The sequence below is a fragment of the Pseudopipra pipra genome, chromosome 2, assembly GCF_036250125.1.
Source record: "Pseudopipra pipra isolate bDixPip1 chromosome 2, bDixPip1.hap1, whole genome shotgun sequence".
Taxonomy (NCBI): Eukaryota; Metazoa; Chordata; class Aves; order Passeriformes; family Pipridae; genus Pseudopipra; species Pseudopipra pipra.
The window spans coordinates 97,647,921-97,670,809 of record NC_087550.1 but is presented as its reverse complement, the minus strand read 5'-3'; the positions used below and the strand labels follow the sequence as shown (position 1 = coordinate 97,670,809).

Sequence of the window (22,889 nt, the reverse complement as noted above, 5' to 3'; positions counted from 1 at the left end):
TACAGGACAGGCTTCAATAGCTCACAAGAACCAGGTCACAACCTTAATGTTGGCTGACTGAAGCTATTGCATTACTATCAACACAGATCACTTTTGCACCAAACAGGTTTTAATACATTGTAATGTGGGAATTAACTGTTTCTTTCTGATAAGGAGCAAGTCACCTTCTATTATCAGGCATCAAATCATTTTAGTATTTTGCTGATATGTTCTCTTCATCTACAATATTCCAAAGAAAATAGCTTGTCTGCCTGTGGAGTGGAAACAAAATGTGCCTGAATAAGATTCAGATAAAAATGGACACAGAAATTAGCCCTGGAGAACAGTAGGTTTCCCAAGGCCTTGCTAAGAACTCAGAGACTGTTATATTTGGCTTTAAGTACTGAAGCCCAAGTTTATTTTCAGAAAATCATAGATCCTATTCAGAAATCTTAAAAGATGGCAAAGATATTTAAAGGAAGACCAAATTTTATTTATTTGTGATTACATTCATCAATGGAAGAATAGGTATGGTAAACAGATAGTGAAAGATATATTTGTAGGATCGTGTATTTGGAACTCAAATATCGAGTATGGACCAAACCTTTTATTTTATCAATTGGGCTACGACCATAAAGGTGTGCCTGTATCAGAGACTGAAGGATTTGTGGGGTTATTAATTTGGCTTGCACATATATATATATATATGGTGACTTATGGTACACACTCAAGTGCACAACTGATAAACAAAGGTTGCTGACATGCAATAGGACAGTAGGGATGCTGGGGAGCATCATTTTAATATGGATACAACGACTTCCACTACATAGCTCTGTACATTTTTATGGCACATACAAAGTTGGACTGTTGGCAGTCTGTTAATTTTCATATCCGTGATGCTTGTTGATAGAGATGATGTTGCAAATCTGCTATTAACCTACCTATCAGTTACCACATGACAGTCACAGGTGGACCTCTCCACTACTATCTCTCTCTTTTTAATTACTCAGTGCTATGTCCTACTAATGGTGGATAACACTTAGCAAAAAGGACAGGAAAGTGTGCATTTAGTAGTTGTGATTGACAGAAACCACAGCTAAATTCTTTGCTGTGTAAGAAAGAAGCTGAAGTTGAAGGTCTAGAAAATTATCTCACATAGAAAATGCCTACAGTCTACTCATTTGTAGATGAGGATGGCAACATGTTTTTCATGCTGTATGATAAAGGCAGAAAAGCAGTGTCTCATCCTCCCTTTCTTGGCACATTTTATTGACTGAAATTTTCTTCTACTGCAATGTGTCTTTGAAGACAGGTCCTCATCTAATACAACAAAACCTCTGGAAGGCTAGTGCCACGCTGGTTCAAGTCAGATACCCACATTCTTCTGTTCCAGTTTCTGACAGAGAATTGCAGCTTGTTTATCCTGAATGCACTTCCAGTGGACTCTCTCCTGAGTCATAGTCACAATAGCAAGACTGAAAGAGAGATGAGCAGCAGAGCTGGAGCCATGGCTTCCAGAGAAGGTTGTCCCATGACAGCTGGTTAGGAACAGCCTGCAAGGATCTGGTGTGATTGTCTACTGCTTGGTGAATGACCCTGAGGATTTCGTAGAAACGGCTCTCAGTTTCTGGAGTCAGCGGGACTTTCTCTTCAGGGTCTCTGGACAGATCGAAGAGCAGTGGGGGATTATGTTGTGTAATGAATCCTCCATGGCAAAAGCAAACATGAGAATCATAGCAACCATTGGAGTCCTCAGGACTGAAGTTTGGAGTGAAGAAGAAGACTTTCCAGACAGATTCACCTGCAATTTACAGACACAAAACAGCTGGTGATAAAATGACGAAATGAAAATCCCCTAGTCTTAGGAAACTCTAATTTACGCAACAGGAAATCAGTCTTTTGGTATAAAGACAGTAAAGAAACTCTGTGCAGAAACTGCAGTATACTGAAAGAGTAAAACCAAATCAAGCAAAAAAAAATAAGCAAAACATGGCTATTTTCATACTACATATATTCCTGAAATAATTATGATAATTTCATTCCTTTGGAAGAATTCTGATTAACTAAATCACAGAAAACTTAAAAGAACTGTTTGTTTTTACATAAACAGTGCTAAGAAGATTTGCATAAATATTTACTAAGTCTTCTTCAAGGCTTATTAAAGTGTATCTTTGTCCCTTGACCACACCTACCCACTGTTGGGCCATGTCTGCTTCTCATTCTGGTAATCAAGATAATTTCATTGTTACCTTTTTCTCTCTTCCTCTCTTTCTTGTATTAACACATTGCCCTCTGCCACATGCTTTCATTGCAAACACCTGGAGATAGAGTTTCTCATTTTATTAAATGAGATGACATGAAAAGGCATAATGGATGCCAAATTCCTCTCTTAGGCCTCTAGATGATTTTTTTCAAATATAAATAACTGTTACAGTAGTGCAATTCTTAGGTGACATTCTGTTTTGTAAAATGGGAACCAAAGTTCTTCATGTATAGGTTGGTCATTCTTTCTCAGCTTAATTTTCTCTGTACAGAAACTGAATTGTCCACCCTAATGTAACTTCAGTCCATATTTTCACTGTTAAAAAATCCTAGTTATTTCTTGGAATAAGAATATGCAAATATCAGTTGGTTAATTCAAGAAGCACTCTCAAGCAGGATGTACACTGGAGAATCTGAACATACTTAACAAGCAAGCTGTAAGTAAAAAATGGCTACTCTTTTTCTCACGTATTACAGAATAGATAGGGAAGGTAGGAACACACAGGCACTTCCATGGAATCACAACATCCCTCCTGCAGTCAAAGAAGTATATAGCTCTCCAAAAATGGATTAAAGAATAATTAATTAGAGTTAAAAAAATCTGTATTTTATTCTTAATAGAACTAGGATATTAAACAGATGAGGTCTATGATATCAGATTACCTCTCCACTTGAGATCACACAAACATTGGAAAAACATAGTCATCAGTAATTTACATTTCTCAGAACTTTAATACTGAGGGAAAATTCTCTCTTTGCTATTTTGTTGAACTTTGTTAAGATCACAGAAAGCTTGTTAATGTAGTAACATACTTTCACAGATTTATGTGCACTACAGTGGTCAATATTTATTAAGCAATTCATTAGTTCAACAGAATGGAAAGCACTAGAAAACGTGGGAAGAGCAGAGATAAACTGGTACATGCCATGCTGTAACTACATGACACTCAACTTTCAAAGAATAAAAACAGGTTTAAAGAAAGAAATGTTTCAGCAGACTAAAGAGTCACAGGCTGCAGTTCTATATTATAGCATGAATTTAAAGGACAGTGGGTGACCTTAAGATTCTTTACAGCTTCTTCTCTCCCACAGCATTTTTCACATTATAAGAAATTTTACCTTTAGGAACCAATTCAATGACAAGAGTCTGCAGACTTCCAGTTCACTTCGTCTGCACTTAAATCAGGGTCGGACAGGTGATGGCTATTATACACATTAGACTGGGAGAACCCCCTGAAAGCTTCATGGAAGTCAGCAAAGGGGAAGGAGCTTTAAAGGCTAGGAGTGACTTGCTGGCACAGACAATAGGACATGGTAGGTTTTAAAAGGCTCTGGCTGTGACAGCTGCAATGGCACAGTCTTACTGGGGAAAAGGGAAGGGAAAGGTAAAGTAAGGCAAAGCAAGATAAGACATGGCAAGGCAAGACAGCATTCCTTCATCTACCTCCAGTAACATTTTGACAGCTTGGTCTGACACTTGAATCTTTTGTTGTTTTCTCAGAATTAAAATAAACAAATAAAATCTAACACTGCCGTTTAAATGTCTTTGGACTTATGCACAGAACATTTCCCAGAAATATGCCTCTCATTTACTCAGATTTAGAATTACATTCTGAGAAGGTATGTAATTTTATACTAAGCATTGCTTCAAGCTCCTTAGAAGTGTTTAATTGGCAAGATGGACAGTGAAAAACATAAAAAGCCAAAGGGCTTGATTAATCAGTGCACTGTGTGCCTTTGTAGACCATGCAACACTCGTTACACTTGAGAATTTTGATTCAGGGTACCATAACATCTAGATAGAAGAACAGCAGAAAAAATTTACATAGCTACTAAAATGCCAACTAAAATAAATTCCAGTAAGTCCATGCACATGAGAACTTTGTGGTCAATTTGTCACTGCATTTGTGCTGAATGACATTGAAAAGAAAATTTTCAGCCACCTTTTCTTGTTGTTGGGCATTGTATCACCAGATCTGTTCAAGGGCTTACAGATAGCAATATAAAGTTGGGAATTCTGAATTAATGCAAGTTGGTACAAGAGACTGAATTATTGCAAGTTGGTACAAGTTAAGAAACAGAGAAAAGAAAGAAATAAGGCAATTATACCATGATTTTTTTTTACCCACAGAATAAAGAATTGTTAGGTCTGGCTATATAGAGAGTACACGGCATGTTGTAAAATGAAGTGTGGGGTGGGGACAAGGGATGCATGACAACATATCATGTCTGAATGACATTGCTAGTGTTTTGGAGAGCTGATGCTAGTTTATCAGCTTGCAGCTATAGATGTCATGATTATACAGTACAAAACACTGAGCTCTGGGAGAGCACAGTCTGAGCAGTGTTTATCTGCTGCACTGCAGCAGTGTTTCTGAGAGGATCTGGAACTTCGTGTGGTGCTGGAGAAACAGCAGTGCACACTTTAAACACTTATTTCCTAAGCATTATAAAAACTAAAGCATATCTGTCAGTGGCTGTGGTTGTGGAGCAGCCAGTGCAATATACTAGGAGACATTAAGAGCTGTCAGATTTCTAATCTGTAAAGCTGATGAACTGTATAAGGCACGATATTAAAAAGAGAGAGCTCTCTCCCAGTCTCACTCAGCTGATATAAAATCTCATTTTGTCAGAGGGTTAAGTACAAGGATCAAATTAATCTCTCAGTAATTAACGGTACCTATGTTCTGCAAAGCATCTGGATAGTAAACCTGCTTTATATAAAAAGATAACTATATGTCTCTTCCACAGTGAAGTTAGTAGTAAAATTGTCAGGGCTCCCCCACAGCCAAGTGTATCAGGTCCCTTCTGAAACAGCAGGCAGGCTCTAAGCCTGCAGCACCTTAAAGGTCCTGTCTCAATGCTTCACTGATACCTTGAGTCCATTTTTCCTGCTATTGTCCAGTTCTCTGAATTGCACAATAAGTTGACTCTCAGAATACATCTTTTCTTTACATATTAAGAAAAACAAAAACTACAGAAGTTGTACTTCTAAGTAGTCTCAAATTAAAATAGGTTGCCATTAGTTCAAGCAAATCTATTAGGAACATAATTGTTCAGTGTTCAATTTCCCTAACAGAGTCCCCTTCTGTTTTATTGTCCTTCACCCATCTAATTATCCTCTCAGACAGACAACAGTACCTCCAACAGACAGGTAGCAGCCATGAGATTAAACAAAATTCCTCAGTAAGACATATCAATATTTTCAAGATGAAGTGACAAACTGGATAGGGATGTAATTTCTGTTATAATAGCACTGCTCTTAATCACTGATGGCTAACTCATGTTTTCTGATAAGCAGCTCCTGAAGTGAATAGAAGCTGTTGGTGAATTATTGCCTGGACCTCATTTTTACTGAATTTAATCTATGGCAGTAGTTTTATAGGTTTGCTGCTACTGTTATCTTCTTTGTTCATATTATTTTGTTTCTTCTTTCTGTAGAAGAACAAGTTAAACAAATCTGTTCTTCACTGTATATTGGGGAGCTAGTCCCTCCTTGAATTCAGACACCTTTGAGGATAGCCATTTGTGTGTAGCACACCAACATAAATTGCCCACAGACTTTTACTGTGTCTTAAGCATCCTGCTTTGTAGCCATTGTCAGCTCCCACGCTCTAATTCACGTTTCTCAACATTTCTACACAGTAGCAGATAAAAGCTTCAATTCACTTGAAAATTACTTTCTTCAGATTACTCTTGTTATTAGATGGAGTCCTTTCTTCCTGCTTCCTTTACCCTTAAAATCATTTAGCATTGTTAGGTTCTCTGATAATCTTATATGTAGTATATATTGCATATATGTATATATATATATGTCTTCAATACTTTAAAAATTTAGAAAAGAAAATGTGCATTTTTCAAACAGCTAATAAAAATATCCCATTTGAGTTTAAAAATTTGTAATTTTATTGTTCTTACACTGAAAATTTGTTTTTGGTTTTTTGTTTTTTTTTTTTTTTTTTGTTGTTTTTTTTTGATACTTGTTTTAAGTGTCTGGGCTCTTATGATGTTACATTTTTAAAACAGTCGAAAGACATCACATTATGTCCCACTGTAGGTTGAGAATAACTGAGTGAGATTCAAAGACATAATGCTAGTTTATGAGAATCAGTTGTTGCTAAAAGAGGCTTGCATAAAGAACTGTGCAGAATATACAGTATTTCACGGAAAATCATGAAAAAAACAACAGTAGCAGTGATTTTAAAATCTTAAGGTTAAAACCAACAGTGTTAAGCATCCATTAAAATATAAAGGATTGTACACTGGTGAATATCTAATAATCATACTGAACAACTGCTGAAGGAAAAATACAATACAGTGAAACCATGCTCAGACTGCTGAAGACAGAAATCTCATGACTGAGCTCATTATCTAGAGTAAGTGCTATGAGAAAATTCCACTGAATTCTGTTCAAAAGTCAAGATTATCTGATGAATTGTAGCAGCTGACATTCCTGAATTCTTCATCATCATCTTCAAAAAGAATGATTGATCATTTATAATATTTTCTTGTAGAAGAAAGTCCCAAAAGGGAAGAATCTGTGGACACTTGATAAAGATTTGTCTGAAGAACATTTACTTGCTGAGTGGTCCATGTAATTTTCAGTTCATTCAAGCAGCAGCTGATGGCATGCTGAAGACAGAGGATAATGCTGGCACAGTAAAAACCCAACAAACAAACAAACAAACAAACAAACCTGGTCATTTTCAAATGATGGCAAAATCCAAAAATAAACCTATTCAGAATTGTGTTTTGTATTTTGTTGTTTTATTTTTTTCTGTCCTTCAAAAATGCATTTTATTAACAGAAAATAAATTGAGGACAAACATTTCTCTCTCACATAAAGTGGATGCAATTATTCTGAGTGAAATGAACAGATCTGTAAGATTCACAGAGCAATTTTCCTGATACTGAGCAAATGTATGGGACAAAGATGCAAAGGAAGTCCTAAGCAACTTCCGCAAATATTTTTACACAGACAGGTTTTTGTCAACCAAAACCCCCAGGAATTTTTTCATAAATTATTTTCTTCACAAACTTTTCAAATTTTAGATGTCAATAAAAACACCCTTGATGCATGAAATGCTAATGAAGTACTCAAAATTATCAATCTGAAAATAATTAGCATGTCTAACCTTTCAGTTGCAAGAAGCACGTCTAAAAACAAAGAAATAACTGTTCAAAGTTACTTTAAAAGTGAAAAATAGAAATGTTGCAAATGTAGTCACCTGAAATTATGTGCATTGCTAAATAATACTGAATAATCATTTGCTTTACTTTAAACAGTTGAAGAAAAAGGTGAATTACTCTTCCTTACAGGTGTCTTAGCTAGTTGAAGTGTTTTTTCTTTACTTTTATAAAGCTACTAAAAATCTTTAGAAAAATATTTTTAAGACTGAATCAGTTAAGCATAGATGACAAAATAACAAAGGAGTTGGTTTTGTCAGAGTGAAAAAAATTGGGTTGACGGAAGCAAACATATCCCAGTAATATGGTGTTCTCTTACAGATGATCAGCAGGGACTCTGGTACAAACAATATAAATTTATTCCGAAGAAAATTTCTAGAAGTCTATTTTCTGTTTCACATGGACTTGTTCAAGGTTATGATATTTCAGAGAAATCCATCAGTCTGCCAGTTTGGCCTTCTATGCAAAATCTTAACTTCATTTCACAGTTCTCATCAGGAAGAATGCTTGAATTTGAAGAGTTTTAGGAAAGCAATGGGAATATTTTCTAGTTTTGGAGGGGTACAAAATGGATACAGAAGTCTTCGGTTATTCTCCAGATGATAACAAGTGATGGGAAAAGGAAAGAACCTTGAGTCTGTCTCCTGATTTTCAGCTTAAAAATGCATATGTACAGTATAGTGAAAAACAGGCTTTACCCTTTAGAAGTGCTATAACTTGCTACAATCTCCTTCCTATGATAAACAAGAACAGAGAAGGATCTCCTGGGGCTGTAGATGAGATGAATATGTTTTAACATTTCCTTATATAGGACTTGGAGATCAGCATCATTTTTACGAAAGGTTACTTCAGGCCTGTGATTTGATTAATACAAAATAATTTTGGATTTTTTTGGTTTTGTTTGTTGGGTTTTTTTTAGGGTTTGTTGGTTTGGGGGTTTTTTGTTCTTTTTTTTTTTTTTTTTTTTTTTTTTTTAAATAAAGAATGGTTCGTTGGATTGATGTACAGGAGGTTTGGCTTGTACCTTCCATGCTGCAGCCATTCCTGCCTCTTAGTTTGTAGTCTAAACCAGGAGAAAGGGAAGGACAAATAAGACAAAGGGCAGAAATTAAAAAAAAAAGGTCCCCATTTCAACTTAACCAACTGCAATAGTAAGTTGGTTTTATGTTCTCACTATGATTAGGAATAGGGCAAATATTTTTTTAAAGGATAGCATTTATTTTTTTTTCCTTCCCTTTATTTCTCTCTCTCTCTCTCACAGAATAGGTAGGGGAACACTGCAAATCCCAAGGTATAAATAGCTCTGCCTGAACCTAACAATAACTCTGCTGCCACTGACACAGAGCAGAGCAAAGGCAAGAAAATACTGTAACAGTATTTGTCATGCTTGTCAGGGGGAACACTTTCCTACCTAAAATATTGTTAGCAGAACTGTGTATCAGATGATTAGGTCAATTTTCTTGAGCTTTATATAAACCATTTCATGGTGTCTATTCATGCTAGAAATGCTCTTCTCTCCTTCATCAGTTACATTATTTCACACTTACCAAATAATATGTCCATTCTGTGTCACCCAAATTCAGCTGCAGCTGCTCTGATATGAGGATCAAGATAGCAAATTAAAATACTTAATGAGATAGTTTAGTTAAATGACATTTGATGCTTTTCTGCTTCCTCCAGCTGTTGCAGTTGAAATACTGAACACAAACAAGGGATTTGGGAGAGAATTTGAGGTTTTTGAAGGCTTTTCTTGATTGTGGTGTCTCCATGAAATAAACAAGATAAGGTAGAGAGAGAGATAAAAAAACCAAGGGGGCAAACAGAGTGAAGATGATGCTCATAAAGCAAGTTAGGAAGCAGGGGAAACAAAATATCTTCAGTAATCTAGTAGATGAAAAGGTTGTAATGGACTTCAGCAAGAAACAGTAATAAGTGACTCAGATGTTTCAGGCAGTGCAAAAGGATATTTCTCCTTGATATTGTCAAAGAAGAAAACAAGGGGTAAAGAAAGAAACCATAAAGATTTAAAAAAAAAAAATCAACATCAGGAACAGGAAAAAAAAAACAAACAACCAAACCCAAAAACAACTCCCCAAAAAAACCCAAAAACACTTCTAAAATGAGAGGCTTCTCTAGAGAGAACGGTGGAAGTGAAGGAATCTGTGAGACTGAAAAACAAAAGGCAAATGACCAGAAAACCCTCATGAGGGTCAGAGTTTATTACAGCTTCTGCAGTTGCAAAAGGAAAAGATTCATGCAAAGGTTTGATCAATTAAGAGGATCAAAAGGAGATTCACTATCAGTGAGACTAGAAGCTCAGAAATAAGGAAAGAAAGGGGAATTAAAAGATGGGAAAAGGATGAAAATATGGTAAAAGGACATAGTTCAGAGAGGAGAACGGGGCTGCTCTCTGTACAACAAAAATGTGTTCTAAGTAACCTGAAGACTCATGACTTATTACTGAAGGAAAAGTGAATTTTCTTCTGTGACCTACCTACTGTGAATTAGATACCTGAAGCTCTCTAAGTCTTTCAGTAGGGAACTGACACAAATTCATATCAGGCAAACATTTCAGTGTTTTTCATGCACAGTAACCCTCAAATACAGAAAAGTGGAGTGCAACATTTGCCTTCTACTGTTGAGGAAATCTCTATCTCAAGAAAAAACTGCCGAAAACTTATAACATGCAAAAGTCTAAATATCAGTAAAAGGTATGTCTATGTATTTATGGAAACTTGTTACTTATTGCTACAAATTTTTGTGCCATTTCTTTGGTAGGTTACTTTGTGAATGTGTGTTGCTATTAAGACAAAAGCCAATGACAAGGAATGAGGTTTAATGAGACTTAATGAAGTTAAGTGATTTTGTGGAGAGACATCTACGCCTCCACATTAAAAGTTGCCCTACCACAAACACCACCTGTAAGAAAGAATAAAAAGATTCTCAGGGAGCTGACGGCCAATAGACAAGGTAAATGACTCTTAGTCTTGTGTTAAAAGTAAAATTGAACAAACAAAGGAAGTGGCACTTTCTTAATTAGATTTGAAAGATATTTATGACAATGCAACTCAAATCAGGACCTACATTTCAATATTTTTCTTTTCTGACCGTTCTTGTCAGTTCTTTCATGACACTGAGGCATGGATAAAATGCTGCTCTGTGCTACAAAACCAATTCACTCCTTGTATTTTATTACACATTCTAATGGCTATCTTATTTGTCTATATTTGTAGAGGCCCTTTTTTGAAACTCTCTTGATTTAAAAGAAGACACTAAATAAACTACATGAGCCTAAAATTCCCAGTCAACTTCAAAAGACTCCAATAGTGTCCTTCCTGACACCTAGCACAATAATACTATTTTTCAAACTTTGAAAAAGGTGGCAAGGCATCTCTAATTTTAAATGCATGGTACTAAGCAGGATTTATTGCTCATCACTGTGCTGTTACTTAGTATGTAATCTGACAATCTGGTCACCTCACCTAATTTTGGATTGCTGTACACACAGGTCTTTATGTAAGTTAGTTACCAGCCTACACTTATCTGCTTCTTAACTTTGTTAGAGGTGTTTAGGCTGAGTTCTGCTTATTTCTCTTTTGATGAGAGCGATTAGCTCAGGTTAGCTCAGCTGTAGGCATTTAACCTGTAGACGTGTAGGTGTTGCCATCACCATCTAAAAATCCACGGTGTCAAGAGTCTTGAGAGCACCAAAAAGCCTCACTGGCCCTGCCTAGCCCTTGGATGAACCTTCATCCATGAATCCTGCCCACAGACCAGGATTCCAATTTCAGCTCAGCCTGAAGCCATCAGACCCTGCCTGAGTGGTGCAGCAGAAGTGCCAGTTACCAGCCCTGTTCTGTGGATGGCCCTAGGCCCCCAGTCTTTCTTCCAGCTCCCTCTTTGCTCTCATCTCCTCCTGCTCCTGACTGTACTCCCTGGGTAGACCTTGAACCTGACTCACCACTTTGCCTACACTGCAACTCTTGTGGACCCTGTTACCAGCACCCAGCTCTGCTCATTCTGCTCAGGTTCTTGAAGATGTTGCTCTGTCAATAAAGGCACTGGCAGTGCTGGGGTCACTTACAGTTCTGCTTGAGTCACCTTTACAAAGAAGCGTCACCCCAAGTTAGAAAGCTGAACTTCTTGTCTCTCCAGTATTCTCCAGTCTACCTCCAATTTTGTTTTTTAAGGTCAAATATTTATCTGCAAGTTGCTGTTGAATATGAAAGATACCACAGTGTTCATATATAGGGTGTTAAAAATTTCCTCCTCTCAAGTACATGTAAAACCCACATATTTCACTGACAACCGCCAGAAAATACAGTGAGGTTTGCCTTCCTTGTTCAGATATGTTACTTCTGCATACTTTTCTTAATGAGTCTTCTAATCCCTAATGATCATTCAATGACCTTTGAAATACAGTCACTAGCTACAGTACATCTGCATCAACTCTGCTTATGTGATGCTGGTATCTTGCTCATATAAATGTACAGTTTGCTCTGTTCCAGTTGTAGCAAATAAGAACAAAATCTCATTTCAGGTATTTCAAGTGAATTTTCTTTTTGTCATCTAATTTATCCCCCTGTCACTGCACAATTGTTCCTTACAATGTATTTTTTAAAGACCTCTCTTGATGCATGGTGTCTTCTATTGTAACTTTTTTGCCACTATCATTCATTTTCTTTATTGCGGAAGACAAAGACATTTTATTGGCACACTCCTTTCACTTAGTGTTTTATCTAGTAACTTTTTCAAATACAAATCCTTCACAAACTTTTTCTGGAGTTTAAATAAAGATTTTGGTGCAGATGATTGTCTCTGAGTTCATCTGGTTTGTCCCATCCCTCAATTACCTGTTGCATTGTTTGTTCGAAATTCCATTTCTACACCTTTTGTAGAGCTGTGGTGCACTGAAGTGAATGTTAAAATCTCTGTGAATTTACTGATGATTTAATCTTGTTTGCCTTCAGTTCAACAAAGTATTTCTACCTTAGCTTAAGAATACAAATAATAACCTCATGCTTAAATTTAGCAATGTACAATCATTCTGTGACTGAAGCTGCTGTGTGCTCAACTAATTGTTTAAGTAAGGCTCTACACATGCTCCTCAACTTCCATTAAATCAAACTATTTGAGGAAAAAAATGAATAAACTATTTATTTGGCCATCTGTTCTATTGCTTAATAAAACAGTTAATAAAACCTGTTTATTTCTTTGCTACACTGATACGAATGGATATACCATTGATTTAATGTTGTCTGAAGGTCTATAGGAAGAAGAAACCTTAATCAAGTTTTACCAAGTCTAAGACAAGTGCCTTTTCACTGGACAACTCTACTTGCAGAAAAATCAGTGTTCAGCATTCACTTAACACCCTGAAGCTTAAACTCACGTCTGTTTAGCAACATCCTCTACCTTCACACATAAATTTCTCAGTTACTCGGCATTTTATTGGTAAAATCTTGTTGCCTTTTTTTCTTCTGGAATATACATGGATATGTACAATGACATACTGCTTAGTATATCCAGGTAAGTCCAGGTGGTTTTGAGCTATGTGATGCATGGATCTGAGTGCAGGGTTTAAAGAAAGCTCTTCCCAGCTCTTGGGCCTCCTGGAGGGATTCATAGGATAGTCCTACACAATGTCCAGAGTGCTCAGCTGTTATCTGCTATGGAGTGAGTTCATCTCAAACTAGAAGGAAGCAGCAATGGAGCCATTGTCCTTCATTATCTGTGCTATATTACCTTACATTTTTGTGTAAAAAAAAAGACAAAATTGCTAGAACTTCAGGCAGTGTCTGATCTCTCTCCTAAAAATGACTTAAAACTTCTAGCCAATTATTTTCATGAGTCATGAAAGGTGGGGGAGGTTGAGGGTTTTTCCATGATACATGAGCAGCAAAAGGAATTCTAGTGGTTGTTATTTCCCTCCAGCCCCTGAAGCACACTTGAAGGAGGGTGTGGTCACACCCAGCACTGGTGTGAATGAGGTGGTAGAGACCTCTTTGGCTTGATCTCCTATTTTTAACTAACTATATAATTCAATGTAATAATTCTAGCATGCCCCAAAGTATCTTTGAAGAGGGCACTTATCTCATAAACTTAATGCAATACTTACTATTAATTATTGTGGCACTATGAGGTCCAAGCTCTGTTAAGCAAGACAGTTACAAAGATGAGCTAAACAAAGAAAGCTTCATCCTTGAGCATGAAATCCTACATCTTTTTACTGGTCTAAGGGTATGCTGCCATACGTTATGGTTTTCTTTAAGAGCTCTAACCCTGTGTTCTAGCAAGTAATATAAATAAATAGAATATAAAACAGTTTGCAGACTGAAGTCATTCAGTTACACATTGTACTTCCTCAGAACTACTGAAAGTGCTTTTGGCATTACATGACAGATATAAATTTTATATATGCCCTTCCTCCTCACTGCAGTTAAGAGTGATGACAGCACTCAAAGGATATTGTGAAATGCAAACATCTGCATACTGGTAGTTGTTTTTTGACTGTTGAAGCTTACGTTAAATTTTTAATTCACAGTTCTGCAAACCCAGCCTTCATCTCTCAATTTTAGCTAGTTTCTTCGTCAAAGTGTGAAGGAACAAGATTCAGGATGGGAGAGGTTCCAGGCATGGAGAAAAACGTACAGCAATTGACAGAACTTTATGATAACAACTTTACAGTTCTTATGTGTTTATAAGTATACACACTGTATGTTTTCCCAGGATTTGTATTTCCCGGGCATGCCCAGGCATGCCCACTTCCCTGCTTCCCTCTCTGATAGGCTGAAGAAGCTGCAGAGAGGAGACAGCCACCATTCGCCTTTTCCTTCCCCAGTACCTCCCACATTCCTCCCCCTTTTCCTGTGTCCCTACCCCGATTTGTTCTCCCGTTTGTCCGTCTCATGCTCCACCCCATGTTCTAGCCCTTTCTCCACCTGAAACTCATAAAACCCCTACTCCCCTCAATGAAGCATTCCATTTGCACCTCTACCTTGTCTCTGGACCTGCCCGTGCTGTGTCACAGCCACACCCCACCTCTCAGACCGTGGCATCAAAGTACTCTTTATAAGGTCCATGACAATAGTAATGGTAACAGGAAAGACCAGGAAATGGTTTTTTATTGTATTCATGGCCCCTTCTTCTATGCATTTTTTATGTTATTCTTCACAAGGCAAATAACCATACGCAAATTCCCCATCTATTGCAATGGAAAACAAAATGGGTTACATAAATGATTTTCACCTGTAAAACAGGTTTGGTTTAGCATTCAGCAGTGGTTTGCATTGATCCTTGCTTCATACTGTAGTGCACTGCACACTCACAGACATTTACCTCAATCTCATCTAGTCATTAGTTAAGACATACTTTCTCTTACACTTCCAAAGAAGCCTCTAACTAGCTGTCATTCACCCTGAACATGTCCAAGCTTAAACTCTGTCTCTTTACTGATACTGAGTCAGTATTCCTGAGGTCTTGGCACTTAGACTCTGTAGACATAAAAAGGTACCTGAAATTCAGTTAGGATTAGGGAAATTCAGTTAGGATTAGGGAAATTCAGTTAGGATTAGAGAAACCACATTCAAAAGGAAGTTGGGCCAGGCAGATGGACTTGCTAAACAATTTTTATATCATCCAGATCTTCACCTCCACTTCAAAAGGTTTTTCTGTCCTGCTGAATCTCATGTCTATCTAGCTTTAACTTCAGAACTTTTGATTACTACTTTCTTCTCACCAATCTAACATAAAAAGACCAAAAAGTTAAATGCAAAAAAGGTTATCTGCTTCCACAACCATGTCCCCAAGAACAGATCAAAATTTTTTAGAGAAGCAATAAGATGCCCCTATACAGACATGTTAGACAGCTGTACAGATCACTGCATAACCAAGAATGCAGACAGTTTAAGCCTTCCTAAAGGTCCTGCTCTACCTGACTGAGACACAATGTGTTCTCATACACCTTTTGCAAATATGTAGCAACTGAAATACAAAATCTAACAATGCAGAGTGGTAAGGATATATCTGAGGTCAATTTAGTCCACAAAGTGAACAAATTGCTTGAAATTGGTTAGGAAAGACCAAGTATAATTGTCATGGGAACTGTTCTTTTGTGTCCAGGCAGAGACTGCATTGACAGGCTCAGCCAGCCTCTGAGGTTCACATGTTAATGAGGTAGAAACCTTCTGCTGACTCTTCCATACCATAGCAATAACAGAGATTTATCAAGTTTGACACATAGACATTTGCCAACATCTTAAGTTTGAAAAATATCCACTAATGGAATAATCCTTTGCAGCATTCAAATAATTTATACTTAATTTTCTTAAGTAAAAGATAAAAATATATACTTTTTTCACATTTAAGCTGTGTTAAAGAGAGTAATATGTTAATTTTTTCATATTGTCTGTCTTTAAAATACAAACATTTCTCAAGGTTACTTACAATGGATTAAATGCTTTGAAAGATGTGTACTCAAAAATATTTTGTGAAATACAAGTGGTACATTCACTTTTCTTTAGTTCAACCTGCTAGTCGCTAAACATTCAAATATACTTCTCAGAACCTGGTTCAAGGTTGTTTTGGTTTGGTGTGGGTTTTTTTCACACATCAGTATGTCATCACTATTTAAAAGCACTGGCAGATATTCAAACACTTCCTATCTGGAGACCTCAAATACTTTGGCACATAAAAGGGATAAGAAAAAGAGGCCTTTGATAATGATCAGGTCAGGAGCTACAGTCTTTGTATAATCTATTTACTATCAGGTTTCAAAATCCAGTTAAAGCATTTCTCAGCACCTTTTTCTTGATTATTATAGCCTCTCTGTGAATAGCAGCATGGTTTTCTAAGCCAGCTTTTTGCTGCCTGCTGTTTGGAGCTACTTGGCATTCTTGAGATCACCAGAATTTCTAAATGATCAAACCGCTTTACTAGAGCAGAGTTGAATGAACTGAAGCATATGAGCAAACAACATGTATTCTTGTACAATTTTTTTGCAACTCCCAGTTGCTTTTCCATCCACTGACTGATTATGTTTCCACTGACCGTGAAACTGAACCGAGGCATTTGAGCTCAGTACTTACTCTTGTGTTAAGATAAACCTATTAATACATTTTGCAAGATTTTCAGGATAAACCTGAAAACTGTCAAAGTATGATATTCAATAGAATAATGTTAGTTGTAATAAAAACCTGTAAATGTTGTTAATTTTGATGAATTCAAATATCATAATCCAAATAGTTCAAGTATCATAATCCATTCTTTCATAATGGATTTAATTTCATTATAATCCCTATTTCAAGTCTCTTATTTTCTAAAGAATGCATCAGATCACTAACCTTCTTTTCCAGACTCAAAAGAAAAAAATAGAGAATGAAAATCAAAATAACGTATGAAGTCCCAAAGTTTTCCTTCAAAGTTTAAGTGACCATTGCAAACAGGACTGCAAACAGAATTCTATATGCTTTCTGTATTTGTTTAAAAAAAAAAGGAAAAAAAGTCAGCTATTCAAACCCTCGGTTTCAGCACAACACAATAGTTACACTTTCTTGTCTCTGTCATTTGCTTGATTCTAGCTTTGTTGTTCTTATGCTGACCAGCTCTGTTAGGATAAATTCTTCCAAATGATATTTGGGGTTTTTTTTTAGCAAATTCCAAGCTTTAGGGCAAAACTTCCCTCTCACAGCATAATTCAAACCATCTTCACTTCTGTGAAACATATACTTGTCCTCATACTTGTGCATGAGCTCATGCCTTCACGGCATACTTACAAATAGTCCTCACTGATGAAACAGATTTTCTCTGGAAAACAAAAGATAAGTTTTGTTTATCCCAGACTTTCTTCTAAGTTGCTTTTTGAAAACTGACCTGAACGCTCATGAGCTACAGTTGTTTCTGAATCATAAAGATGTATGGTCTTAGAGCCTCTGGCTACAGCTGAAAATTGGTTTTAGTAGCAATTGCACTGCCTTTCAGAGTCAAAAAATCATTGTCAGCTATAAATACTACAAGCAATCCACCACTCAGTGTTATAGAACTAGCAATATCATCCTCTATAGGTGAAACTCATAACTTAAAGCTTCTATATAATACTTATGAATCAAAATTCAGTTTGAGGATCAGGCTTTGAGAAAGCAGACAATAAAATCGTGATTGTATAGAGCACACGATGTGGATATATATATTAAAAAAGCGTTTTTTTCACTTCTAAGTTAGGTATGCTGCATAAAACAGAGAGGGAAATGCTACAGCAAACCCCATTTCATATAAACAACTTAAAAACGACATACTGTAGGCAGGAATTGCATTTTCCTGTGATAAAATTTAACCATGTCTAGGACAAAAAAGTAACAGCTGATCAAAACCAAACAGCAATGTAGTTGCAACAAATCCCCATTTGCTAGGCTGAGGGTTGGGATAGTTTAAGAGAAGAAGTAGTGAAGTCAAGAAAGTGCATGGAAGTGCCTCCATGACCAGTTGTAGGAAAAAGTGGACCCTCCTCCTGGTGGGACTACAGGAATTGCAGTTCTAAGACACTGTGGACATAAGAGTCCTAATTTTAATGTTTCCCAGAGCCTTCTAGAACTGGAGAACAGTGCATTTAAAAGAAACTCCAGAGTGTGTTGATAAACCATTTTTAGAGAATAAGTAATTCTTCACTCAGGTAGATTTATTTACTCACAACGTCTTGTTTAATATTTCTGCCTCATACTTTTGTTGTGCTAAAGTCAAAATCTTCATTATACTATTTATACTCTGCTATTCCCTCTCTCTAACTCTGTGCATGTGTATCAGGGTACTACTTTAGCAGCTCCACCAAACAACTTATTAGCAGTGCTGGCTATTGCAACATTAAAAAGTATTTGGAGCTTGGAAGTGGGTAGGGATAGGAGGGGCACTTTGCCTGTTTAAAAAAAAAATTAAGAAAGAAAAAGGTGTGAATCAACAAAAATCTTAAAAAATGACAATTCTATTAAAAAATAAAAAAAGAAGAGCTACAGTAGAGAATTTAAATGGGAGTCATCAACAGCACAGTAGGTTAAGACATTGTTGAGCTCAAACTAAAATGTTTTGCTGGCTAAGTAGTTTTGCTGTCAAGGATAAGAACTAATGCTTAGGTAGCTATAATGAGATTCAGTCTCCCTTCACCACCGAACAGGACTATACAGATGGAAAAGAGCCACAGACTGAAAAGCTGCTTGTCTGACACCCTGTGGCATTAAAGAGAGTCCAGATAATATAATTAAGTTAATCTTTAAGACTTTATGGAGTTTGAAGACTCTACTCTTTTCACGAAGCATGTGAGGTGATTGAGAATATTGCTTCTATGATATAACACCTTTTAAAAATTAATGTACAACAGACAGGTAACAGGTTATACATGAAAAATTAGCACACATTTGGTAATGACAAAATTATCTTAAGGATGACTAATATTTCCTATTATTAAAAGGGTCACCCTTTCTTTATTGCACCAGTGCTAATTCTAAGTGCTAAATTATCATGATCTTTATTGGGGTTTTATGATCTTGTTGACTTTTAATGTTGTTACTGCACCATGATTTCTAACTTCCCCCTCTACTATGAATGGTAGAAACCTATTTTGCTTTAAAATGTCAGTCTTGAAGAGGAGTAAGTGAGTCTCAGAAATGTTTGCATTAGAGTACCACGTCTATGGGACCATAAAATATCTCCTTAATATCACAGAATCGCAGAATATGCTAAGTTGAAAAGGACTCATAAGGATCATCAAGTCCAATTAGCCCTGCACAGGACCATCCCCAAGAGTCACACCATGTCCCTGAGAGTATCATCCAAATGCTTCTTGAACTCTGTCAGGCTTGGTGCTGTGACCACTTCCCTGGGGAGCCTATTCCATTGCCCAATGGAACTGTGAACTGCATCTGAAAAATTATTTTCAATAAACTTGAGGGTAAAAATTTGAATAAATTTGAAAAATGTCACATCTGTAAGAACTTATTCTATACTACTTCACCGAATTTGCATTTCTACTAGGAAGTCATTGAAAGAACTATAATAACAAATTACTAGTGAAATGTAGTTGTTTTCAGTTTCAAAAATTGTTCATACAAATCCATCTACAAAATTTCCCTACTAAGAACAACAAAACAAGAAACAAATTATAGAAAGCTGTTTGGTTTTTTTGTTGTGGGGGTTTATCCCCCTACTTTCAGTTTTAGGAAACTATTGATGTCTTAACAAAAGATACTTGAACAGTGCAATGCATTATGTGTCCTCTGATAATTTGAGACCACAAAAAAAGCTCTGAAAGCAACAGAAAGCTCACTGTTTGTACTGCAGTGTGAGCTTTTCTCAGGCTGAGAACAATTACACTGATAATTGAATATTTCTGGTCGTGTTGTCTGTCTAAAGTACTGATAAGAACTTTCATTCAGAAGCAACTACACATCATCCACAGATCAACATATGGCCTCCAGCATAATATTGTCCAAGTGCACCTACCCTCAGACCATCCACTGTTTTCTTCTACAATTACTTCTGCCTTTCATGGCATGGTCTTTTATGGCACACCGAGAAGTCACCTTGCTCTTGACAGTCAAGTTTCCAGGGAATTTCTCAATAAACAAACACTTTGCTTTATTTTCTAGGAGTAATAATATGATAGAAGCGGTGGCACACCGAATAGTCTATGTGGGTTGTGCATGTATTAACTACTTCCCTTGAAGAACATTGCTTAGACACCATATGCCATTTGAATCTGATTTTAAAATAAGGATGAATCAGCGCTATGTTCTGAATGTAACATGCAAAATGCTGCAGGCTCAAATCCAGCACTGAACTAAAGATATTTTTGGAAGTGTAATGCTCCAGATACTGTTAAAGACCCACTTTTTATGTTACTTGGTAAGCTGAAATTAATTTTTGAAAGTTGCAGTGCATTTTTATCTATTCTTTCATGTAGTTGTTGTTATTTATATTTGTTTTGACTACTGCTAACTTTATAAATATATTTAAAAATATTAGACAGTTGTTCTAACTCAGAAACCTTTTTCTATTTAAGTGTTAGCTCTTAAAATTTTTCTTTTGTACATGTCACAAGTGCATGACACAATATCAAACAGCAAGCCATTAAAACTGAAGTTTAAATAATACTGAATTATCTGCTTTAAATGCCTTTGCCTTTATATGATCACTGAAACCTGTCAACCTCTCCCTGTTCACTAAAAACATTACTAATTTAGGTCAGGAAATCTTGAATTCAAGACCAATATGTTAAGGTTGCTATTTTTATATGAAGAAAAAGCAGTATGATATGATCACTGAAAGTCTGTGTTTATAATGTCAATGAATGTCATATGACATTCACCACGGTCTTTCACTGGGGGAATGGCTCTCTAAGACAAAGTGTTCCAATATCAATTTTACTTTTACTACAAAGAAGTTTATTATTTCTAGCTAGAAATCTAAAACTTTTGTGACAATAGGAAAATTTTTCTGCTTCAAATATTTAGCCATTCTGTCTTATCCTTTCTCATTTGTTATTTTCTGAGAAAAAATGAGAGATTGGTATGATAAGATCTGATAAAAAAAGATATTCCTTTGTAAGAAAACAAAATGTTTCCTTGACAACAGTTACAGTCACATGGTAGTATCTGTCCCTTTGAAGATGTGCAAAAGAAGAAAGTTCTGGATCAAGCCTCTATTAAATTTACCTTCCTTTGTCCTGTTAAGCAATGAAAGGAACTATAACTGTTGGGATTCTCAGGGTCAATGTGAGTCTTTACTAATCTGTAACAACATAATCCAAGTCCTTTGTTCCCCAGAGAGAAGGCAAATAAACTGTAAATGGAAAAAGCTCCTCAGGGAAGCAAGCAAAAAGAATAGGAAAAAACTAGACAAGGGTTCTGCCAATGGGTCTACTGTGTATGACAGGCACATCCCACAGTTTACATATGAAGATACCATAGCATTCATTCACCATCACACTGAAAAAATGCTCTCCTATTACTAAGGAAGTAATGAAAAAAAGGCTTATGAGGCTTTAAAGAATGTATGAATTGAAATTTCTTGTTTATATTAAGTAAAAGCAATATTAGCAGACATCTTTAAAATAACAAGTACTTAGAGATATTCCTAATACTTTCTACTTCAGGGAAAACAGAACTGTTAATTTATTTTGTGGATGTTTGGATGATTGTATTTCTTAGATGCACTAAGAGGACTGAACAACTGGCATTTTCAAACAGAATTGTATTGACACCACTTACACTCCAAAATCTCTATCATATACAATTTAATGCATTTCTGTTTGCTAGAGACAATCACTAGATTCACTTACTCTCACACTGAGAACTTGAATGTAGAAAAAACATTTCAAGCTGGTTCTATGGAGCTTCATAGAAGTTTTCCAGCTTTTGCTACCTGTCTAAACTCCAACTCCTGCACTTTCCCTCTCAGTACAATATTTTCTCACAAGCCAGTGTTCTTTAAGCAAATGAATTCACTTTACAGTTTTAACTATTAACACTCAACGTGATATTACAAAAAAGATAAGCTTAGAATGGCATTGTAAATAATGCAAGCCTCCTAATTAATAAGGTAACCCTTACTAACCCTTAAGGCATGCATAACATAGTGCTTTTGAGAGGTAAGGAAAAGTGCAAGATAATCCTCCTATTTAATTTCTTCAGAAACAGGCCTTATTTTAACTCAATTTCACAAGAAAGGTTGTACCTGTCCAAACCAGCAGTTGCTATAAAATAGTCATTCTGAGCAGATTTTTCATGCTTTGTACTCTGTTTATTATCACTCCAATGCCTTTAGTCAAACTAAATCTGGAGGAACCTCTTAAAAAAACCCAAAACACTATTCTGTAAATTTATCCTACATATCCAGTGTGAAAACTACAAAACAAAATATTCCTCTCTCATTCTCTTTTTGTTTGTGTTTAACTTGTAACAGCTGAAAATGTAGAAAAGGCTAAATGCGAGACTGGGAAAAGCCTGTAACCTCTAGCCAAAGAACAAAATGTGTCTCATGAAATACTCATGATGCTGGAGAACATTGCGACAGCCAGGAATAGCATGGCTATGAATTCTGTGATAATACAGAAAGAATTTGATTGAACTATTTTCAATAAATGCAGCAGATCACAACGTACAAGAAACTCAGTATAAACACCAACTGAAATGTATCCTGTTTGGTAAGTGAGGCAAAGCAGGAAATTTCTATATAATGTTTTTTAGTGAACTGCTACTGTCTTTAAAAGTCATTATATTTGCATGATAAGCTAGTTTGACTCTATGGTCTAGTGTGCTTCAATTTAACTTGCCACAGCACATCTCTTTTTCTTTTATTTACTGAATGACATTTTTCACTGAATAATGAAATATATTTTGAATTAGAAAAGGTGAAGTCCTGCTAGTAAAATCACTCTAGCATTTATCAAAAACATTAGTATATTTTTATTAGTAGTA

General features: G+C 36.1%; 1 protein-coding gene across 8 annotated transcripts in view; it reads right to left on the bottom strand.

The window, feature by feature from the left end:
- Positions 1-450: 450 nt before the first annotated feature.
- The window catches only part of STS (steroid sulfatase), a 105,711-nt gene continuing 83,272 nt past the window's right edge, over positions 451-22,889 (bottom strand). For all 8 annotated transcript variants that reach the window (XM_064646555.1, XM_064646554.1, XM_064646548.1 and 5 more), the window contains one exon: positions 451-1,780. In XM_064646555.1, coding sequence (XP_064502625.1) covers positions 1,398-1,780 — 383 coding nt within the window. In that variant the 3' untranslated portion in view covers positions 451-1,397. The remainder of the gene's footprint in view (positions 1,781-22,889) is intronic.